The sequence below is a fragment of the Colobus angolensis genome, unplaced genomic scaffold (genome assembly GCF_000951035.1).
Source record: "Colobus angolensis palliatus isolate OR3802 unplaced genomic scaffold, Cang.pa_1.0 Scaffold247, whole genome shotgun sequence".
In the NCBI taxonomy this organism is placed as follows: domain Eukaryota; kingdom Metazoa; phylum Chordata; class Mammalia; order Primates; family Cercopithecidae; genus Colobus; species Colobus angolensis.
This window is the reverse complement of record NW_012115677.1, coordinates 2,109,898-2,118,525: the sequence shown is the minus strand read 5'-3', so window position 1 is coordinate 2,118,525 and position 8,628 is coordinate 2,109,898. Positions and strand designations below refer to the sequence as shown.

At 35.8% G+C, this 8,628-nt stretch overlaps 1 protein-coding gene across 7 annotated transcripts in view; it reads right to left on the bottom strand.

Annotated features, from left to right (window-relative positions):
* Positions 1-1,261: 1,261 nt before the first annotated feature.
* DYNC1I2 (dynein, cytoplasmic 1, intermediate chain 2) overlaps positions 1,262-8,628 on the bottom strand; it is a 58,631-nt gene continuing 51,264 nt past the window's right edge. For 6 of the 7 annotated variants that reach the window (XM_011945938.1, XM_011945941.1, XM_011945943.1 and 3 more), the window contains 3 exons: positions 6,418-6,558; positions 4,687-4,812; positions 2,535-3,179 (listed from right to left, as the gene is read on the bottom strand). In XM_011945938.1, the coding sequence (XP_011801328.1) occupies positions 3,066-3,179; positions 4,687-4,812; positions 6,418-6,558 (381 nt within the window). In that variant the 3' untranslated portion in view covers positions 2,535-3,065. Of the gene's footprint in view, positions 3,180-4,686; positions 4,813-6,417; positions 6,559-8,628 lie in introns of all 7 variants that reach the window. The other variant, XM_011945944.1, reaches the window with a different exon arrangement.

Below are 8,628 nucleotides of genomic sequence, written 5' to 3'. Positions count from 1 at the left end.
TCCTTGAACCTGATGCCTGGTGCCAGAAAGGTTGGGGACTGCTGGCCTAGCAATCAGCAAGATGGTATCGGGAAAGCAAGAACTCCTTTCTTGTTGCTGTGGAGCTTGGATTAAAAACAAAACTCAATGGGAACCCCATCACTAAGTCATCAAGAAGAAGCAAAGCTGTTGGCTATTTAACCTTAGCTTATCCTGAAGACTGAGACATGACACCAGCACCCTAGATGATAAGCAGCATCTGGAGCTGCACTTGGAGCTCCATTCTCTTTAGCATACATTTAATTATACAGTCTTCTCATTTAGAAAACTATTAGAATATCAATGCTGAAACACTGGGGTTGTGGAAAAGACATTTAAAAATGCACTGCCTAGTGAGTGGCAGGTGACCACTGAAATTTATGACAGCGCTTTACGAAAAAATAAAACCTACTGGATTTCTGACTTAAAAATAATGCACTACTCAATATAAGGAAAAATAGTATGATATGCTTCACAACAGATTTTCACTCATCCATTCAAGTCTTTCTGTATGGTTCAAGGGGTGGATATTACAGTCTATCCACACTAGTACAGAACAGACTAAAACATTCTAACGACACTGAAAGACGAGGACCAATCATTCCTAAAACTACTTGCCTATAGTTCCTCCCACTAAATTTTAAGTCATCCATTCCTTCGAGATGCAGTATTTCAGCATTATTGTAACAACATTTTATATAAAGAGACTTTCTAAACTTTATAGGGAACTGGATCTGTAAATAGGAAGAAAGCTTCTACCAATGAATATTTGGTTTAAATACCAAAAAATGATTATTTCAGAGATTTATTGCAAGTTAATTGTCTGTGAAGCTGGATATTCCTTAACATAAAGGTAATAAACTTTAATGTTCCATTCAAAAAGACAAAAACCAAACAACAAAAATTAAGAAATTAACCAGAAAGCTACAGCTTGTTTTCTTACTCAGAAAAAAAGTACAACTGATAAGGTACAATTTCTGTAACTGGATATTTTTCAAAATTATAAGCCTTTTAGTTCTAAAAGTATAAAGAACTGTGATGCACTTCTAGTCACCTAATCCAAGCTTCTATATCCACACTGACAGTCTCAATACTTTCTCTTTTGCTATTATACAGTCAACTTTAAAGGCAATTCCTTAAAGTAAATTTGTGTGTTCCTAAAAATACAGATTAAAGTTGAATGGGCAAAGGTATACATCGCATTTTCTGGGGGAGAAGCTGAGAAGTCATTCCCAAAAAGTGAAACATTTAAACAATTTTATTCTTTCTTTCACAACTAAACACAACACCTGGAGTTTGAGGAACATCTGATTTGACATATGATTTCCAACCTTTTCTTATCCATTATATTTTAACACTTGTTTTCCCTACTTTTAGTCATTTTTACAAACTGAAGGTAAAGATACAGTAACTACATGAGTAGTGAGTACATGAATATTTCTATATAAAGACAGTGTGACTCTGCTAAAATTGAAGATTTGACTCACAGACACTGCTACAATGAGATAACTTGAGATGTTGTCTTTGGTATATAATAGGCAATTATGGGGTATCCATTTATGAAACTGAATATAGAAAAGCAAAGAATTGCCTACTTTTCTATATTCAGTTTCATATATTGATACCCCATAACTGAGTAGAGCTGAGAGAAAATTCAGAAATCATTAAATCAAAACTTAATTCCTATATATAAAGAATGAGGCACAGACTTGGCTAAAATCACACTTCTCATAGGTGCTTCAGCAAGAATGAGAGTTTGGGGCCAATAATTCCAGGTCAATTGTTCCTTACACTATACACTACTCATTATTTGGAAATTTCTCTCCCAACAAATCTTTGTTACAATTATTAAAAGAAAAATGTTCAAATTCTGATTTCTAATCTTTCTTCCTAGTTCATGTTCTGTTGAATAAAAGACAGTTACACTTCAGAAGTACAAAAGGTTGGGATCAAGTAAATAGACAATTTAAAGTAGATAAAATCAAGATCTGATCATAGTCCTTTCCTCTATTCCTGAAATTCACTGATTTCAATACTAATTCTTAGATATTTGTCACCTACCTTTCTGACTTGTAGACAATGCTGTGGCAACAGATCTCAAGATGTAGATTTTAATGCCAAAGTATGGTCCATCTGAGCACTTTGCCTTTATGGCTACTGAAATTATGAAATCAATTTCTCTCAAAGGTTTTACTCTCAGTGAGGTCACATACATAGTTCTTAATCAGTGAAAATTATAGGCAGCTTTCTATTTATCCTTTAAAGGAAATATGTCTTAGATGGAAAGAATATAAAGTAGTAAAGCAAAAGTTAACCTAGGGGAAATTTTTTCACCAACAGATTATCTAGACATCAATTCACAATGCACTGGGAGATCTATAGTATATACCACATGGTATATTTAGAGCACACAGCTTTGAGATGGCTGCTTACAGCAGGAGCTTAAAGAAAGATATGAAAAAAATATATTTTATAAAAGATGGAAAAATTCAAGTTGTAAGGAGTAAAAATGAAAATTTGAAAAGTTAACGCATATTTTTTTTATTTATAGTTAACTACCACATGAATTATAAAGACAACAAAGGATGTCAGAATGGAACATGGATAGGTGTATGCATACTACGGCCAAGGAGAAACAATGTTCCTATGTATTATGGGTAGTGAGAACATTATCTGTATAACAGGGAACTGTGATCATTTAAAAATATGCAGAACTTATTTAATCTGTGCTTTAGAAATAACTGTATACAGTGTTATAAGTTGAAAAGAATTCAAAATAACTAATACCAAATATACACCTGTGTATTAGAATTCAAAAAAGCTGCTTTCTGTGAAGTCAATCAGCTATATTAAAAAATGACACAAATCCAAAACGAGATGCATGTTATATATAAAAGGACATTGTAAGTTTCCTTACTGCATTAAACCCATGGTTTAATCCATGAAATTTCCTTATAATTATCATTTAGATAGAAGCATGCAAATAGTCTCGGGATCTACTTAAGAACCTTTCCCAAATCCACTAGTTACACTCCCCTTTTCAGGAACTAAGCAGGTATTCGGGTAGCTGCTTCCTCCTCTGCATCAGCTCGGTTTGCATTTATTTCTGCAAGTGTTCGGCCAAACCGTGCCCATTCATCATTGCGGGGAACAGCAATCTGCTATTAAAAGAAAGACAATGTTTTATATACAATGAAATAAAAGATCATTTTACCCACTATTATTCAGTTTGTTTTCAAATAATTTTTCTGTTAAAAAGTAATAATTGACCTGAATGGCCTTTCCATAATTACGGGGACTATAACAATGATTTACAACATTTCAAAACAAAAGATGGTGTTTGTGAAGTGTGTTGTGACAGCCTCAGAAATGACTTGGCTATTATCACCACCAATCCAAGAGAGAATAACAATGATGCTTTGTAAATATAACTCCTATGCACCATCTCATGGATTCTGCTGGAGAGGAATTCCTTAAAATTTTTTTTACTGTATTCTTGCATACAGTAAATAACTGAGTTTTTTTTCTGTAAGAAACAATGTTTGAAGCATGGTTTCATAAGGGGGCTGGTTTCTTGTAAGTATTTTTGTTTGGAACATAAGGTAATCTTTCTTGATACCCTAACTCCTTCATCAAAAGCTATGCTACTATTCACTGCTTTAGTGTTGCACCGGTGGCAAAAGAGGCTTGTGATACTTTACTTCATAGAGGCAGCTACATATATATATACACACACACACACACACACACACACACATATATATATATATATATAAATTTTTATTTTTTTGAGACAGAGTCTCAACTCTGTTGCCCAGGCTGGAGTGCAGTGGCACGATCTCGGCTCGCTGTAACCTCTGCCTCCCAGGTTCAAGTGATTCTCCTGCCTCAGCCTCCCGAGTAGCTGGGATTACAGGCATGTGCCACCACGCCTGGCTAATTTTTGTATTTAAAGTAGAGACGGGGTTTTGCCATGTTGGCCAGGCTGGTCTCGAACTCCTGACCTCAGGTGATCCATCCGTCTCAGCCTCCCAAAGTGCTGGGATTATAGGTGTGAACCACTGCGCCCGGCCCCAATAACAAATATTTTTGATAACTGCTATTATAATATCATAGGAGTCTGACACTGTCATGTTAGGGCACAAACCACTCACTGTGGCAAATGGCTGTGCCTGCTTCTAAATCTACACTATCCAGTAGGGTAGCTACTGGCCACATGTGATTATTTACATTAAAATTAATTCAAATTAAAAATTCAGTTCTTCAGTTGTAGCAGATATTATTTTTGGTTTCTACTACTTGGCTCAAATTAATGAATACAGAAAAATAAATCTTATTTCAATATCAAGAAAACCCCAAAGTCCACCTATAACTCCAAACTTCTCCCCAAAGAATTTCTAATTACCAGCAATGCATGCTTCAAGAAACAAGGTACTTTCAATGTATTTGTTATATTACCCTCAAAATCTGTTGCATGGGAGACAGACCATTCGGTTTAGAAAGAAAATATTTCAAGAGTTGCTTCTGTGGTAGAAAGTAAATTTTATCTTTACAACCATACAGTTTATACAACTCATAAACCTCAAAGCCTAGGGTTAGCCACAAAGATGCCTTTACTACAACGCAACTAAATAGATGTGTCAAAATTATAGGCAGGGAGTCCCATACCTCTCCCACATCGTATATAACAATCTGTCCTTCAGAATCACCCACAGCAATCTCTCTGCCAGAATGGGTCCATCTCACACGATTAAGAGCAGGATTACCCTCCACAGAAATGCTGGCAGTTGGTACCTAAAGTCATTTAAAATAAAGGACAGTGTTAAAAGTTTCATCAAGATTTCTATAAACATGTAAAACAGTAATTCTTCTCTCAATCTGGCTACATTTTTAAAAACAAAGATGAAAATAGATGAAGAATTTCCCCAACTTTTTTGTTCTTCAGTGATATATTATGAATGACATTATAGTCAATCCTTGAAAATGGTTTGCGAAAATAAGTCCTTGTATAAAAAATTCTCAGAAGATTAGACACATTATTTTGAAAGGTCTTCTCTTGAATAAAGAGTCCCTTTTTGTTGTTTTAATGTCTTTAAGAAGTCAAGCTGTTTGAAAACACATGGCCAAAACTCATTTAAAAAGAAAACACTTCAAAAGCCCTCATAAACAGATTATGGTTCGATTGTAGAGGACAGGAATAACTTGTGTAGCGTGTATCTCTATCAGCTGAAACCTGTATTTGACTCATTGTTCCTAGAAACAGTTCATACTGAAGGTGCAGTATGAGTCTGTCTAAAGCCTCCTGTTCCATGAGCTAGTGGGACAGAGCCAGGATGATGGCACCAAAACAATGGCACCAGCTCCCTGGAATCTGACTGTGCCTTTTCTTTGCTAAGGAAGAAGAGTTTTATTTGCTACACATGGAGCAAACATTCAGTGTTTGATTCAGACTAAAAGTATGATAAAATTTTTTTTAATTTTTGAAATTTTACAAAAAAATCCTTTGTATTAGTCATCCCCAAATAATTTAACCCCATACACAGAATACCAAAATTGTTATAAAGATATACTACATTTCAATCCACATTTAATTGTAACCTCAAATCTCTAAGACTGAAATCCAAATAAAGAAAACAAAATTGGTACCATTCTAGGTAACTAGGAAGAGATGTGGGAGATCTGAGTTGACTCTCTCTCAATAATTGTTATTGATAGAAATACTAATATTAATTCTATTACCAATAGCAATATAAAAGAATTCTAAGAACATTTTAAGCTTCTCTAAGCTGGTAAAAATACATGTGACTAAAAATAAATAAGAGTTGCAATTAAATTTAATTGCTAATAAGTGATTTTAGTACAGCAATTAGGAAATTTGACAGTTTCTATATTCATTTTATAGTAATACTCTGTTTTCAATCCTTCATGAAAAAAACTCATCAAAAATCAAAATACATTTTTCCTTCCTTCAAACAAATCAGGCTAAGATTAATGTTTATGGATGATATACAACGCTATCAAGGCTAAGAGATAATTTAGAAATTCAGAATTAAGGTTAACATACTTCAACAGTCTGAAACTATCTGCTTGCTAGCCTATGAATGAAAAATATCCCAGTTATCTTATGAATGAGACTTTGCCAGGACATTAGAGACATGATAGTGCTTTTCAGAAGTAAAAGGAAATGCCCCAGTGCTCCTGTCAACATTATTTATCCCTTTAGTTCTCCACAGCATGCCGTTTATTATTTAAGGTATGAAGCTTATTTGAGTTCTTTGTGATGAAGCTACAATCACAGAGCCCTTTTACATTCTTTGGAATAAAAGGAATTTCGCAAATTATTCAATAAATATCCAATTTTCTATTTTTCAATGCAATTTTTGTTATCTTCCTGCTCACCTCTGTGTCATTATTGAGATTCCACAAATCCAATCTCCCCATGCCATCCACACAGGCAAACAGGGCTGGGTGGGTAGGTGACCACATAACATCATAAACATAGTCTGCATTATCTTCAAATGAATACAAAGGCTTGTTATTCTGAAGGAGAAAAGTTGATTTTTAGCACAGTCCATATATGACATACAAATCATTAAACTACTTATCACTGTTAAAAAAAAGACATACATTCAACAAGTATAACATTTTATGATATTTAACTCAGCCTAGAAAAAGTTCCTATAATTTGTTTCACTACAGAATTACCTGGTATTATAAATTAAGAATCAGCTATTGATTGCATTTTCTTTTTAACTTGTAGATGCCATACTGCTTAAAAAAAGAAATAGAACATGCTTCAAAAGCATCTGTCAATGAGAAGATTCTGGGAAGATAACAGCAATAGCAGTGTACTTTTTAAATCTCCTCTAGATCTCCCCATAAACTCAGATAAAGCAATGAGGACGGGAAGAGCAAAGATTCACAGACAGCATCTACAGCAGAATCAGGAAACAAACTTCCATATAAAATTAGGTGGAAACAAACCTCTGACAACTACAAGACTTGCAAGGTATCAGTATCTGTGTGGGAAGAAGATGAAGGAAGGCACAAGAACTTCTGACAGGTGGAGAACAGAACCTCACAGTCATAGCAGATGCTCACTGGACAGTGTGGTGGGCCAATCTGAGAACAGCAGCAAAAACTAGGAGACAGTTTGGCACAATTCCGTTTATAAATACATTTGACCCTTGAACCATACAGGTCTGAACTGCACAGATCCACTTATACTCATATTTTCTTCTGCCGCTGCCACGCCATCCCTGGGACAGCACAACCAACCCTTCCTCTTTCTTTTCCTCCTCAGCCTACTCAACTGTGAAGATGATAAGGATGAAGACCTTTATGATGATCCACATCCACTTAATGCATAGTAAATATATTTTCTCTTCTTTATGATTTTCTTAACATCTTCATTTCTTTAGCTTGCCCTTAAAGATGACAGTATATAATTCATATAACATAAAAACTGTGTTAACAGTTTATGTTGTCAGTAAAATTTCTGGTCAGCAGTAGGCTATTAGTAGTTAAGTTTATTGGAAGTCAGAAGTTATATGTGGATTTTGAACTGCTGGGATGGGCGCTGGCACCCCTAACCCCGGCATTATTCAAGGGTCAACTGTAAACGCAAGCAGACTACAGTGCAGTATAAGTAAGGTCTCATGGTACAGTCTGGGTGCTATAAACTCTCAACATTAACAAATCAAAGTTCCTTTCCAAGACAAAGTCTCACAGAAGAGAAACTGCTGGGAGTAGAATCTGAGTTGTAGAATGCTGGACAAAAGAAACAAAGCAAAAAGTTCAGATAGAAGTGGTGGAGAGAAGCAGAAAAGGCACATCTCAGAAAGCACAAGATACATGTATTTTCACTTTGCAAAAGCCAGAGAAGAGAGAGCTTTAACCTAGAAAATGAGCTAGGAAAGCTATCCTTGCCCATTCCCTCCCTCCTAAAAGTACAGAAAAATTCATTTCACTAGCAGACAATAGCAAAGAAAAGGATCTCAGTCAGATTCCATAAAACTTATTGTGGTGTCAAGAAAATTATATGGGAAAGGAATAGTCTTTTCAAGAAATGGTGCTGGGAAGACTAGATATACATATGCAAAAGAATAAAGCTGGCCCAGGCGCCATGGCTCATGCCTGTAATCCCAGCACTTTGAGAAGCCGAGGTGGGTGGATCACATGAGCTCAGGAGTTTGAGACTAGCTTGGCAACATGGCAAAACCCCATCTCCATGAAAAATACAAAAATTAGCTGAGCATGGTGGCATGCACCTATAGTCTCAGCTACTTGGGGGGCTGAGATGGGTGGATGGCTTGAACTCAGGATGTTGAGGCTGCAGAGAGCTGAGATCACACCACTGCACTGCAGCCTAGGCGATGGGAGTGAGACTTTGTCTCAAAAAAACTAAAAAAAGTAAAACAAAGCTGGATTCCCTCCTTCCTTAAGTCATACAGAAAAATTAACTCAAATGTATCAAAGATCTAAACGGAAAGTAAAACCATGAAACTTTTTTTTGGTTCTTTTTTGAGACAGAGTCTCGCTCTGTCGCCCAGGCTGGAGTGCAGTGGTGCGATCTCGGCTCACTGCAACCTCTGCCTCCTGGGTTCAAGT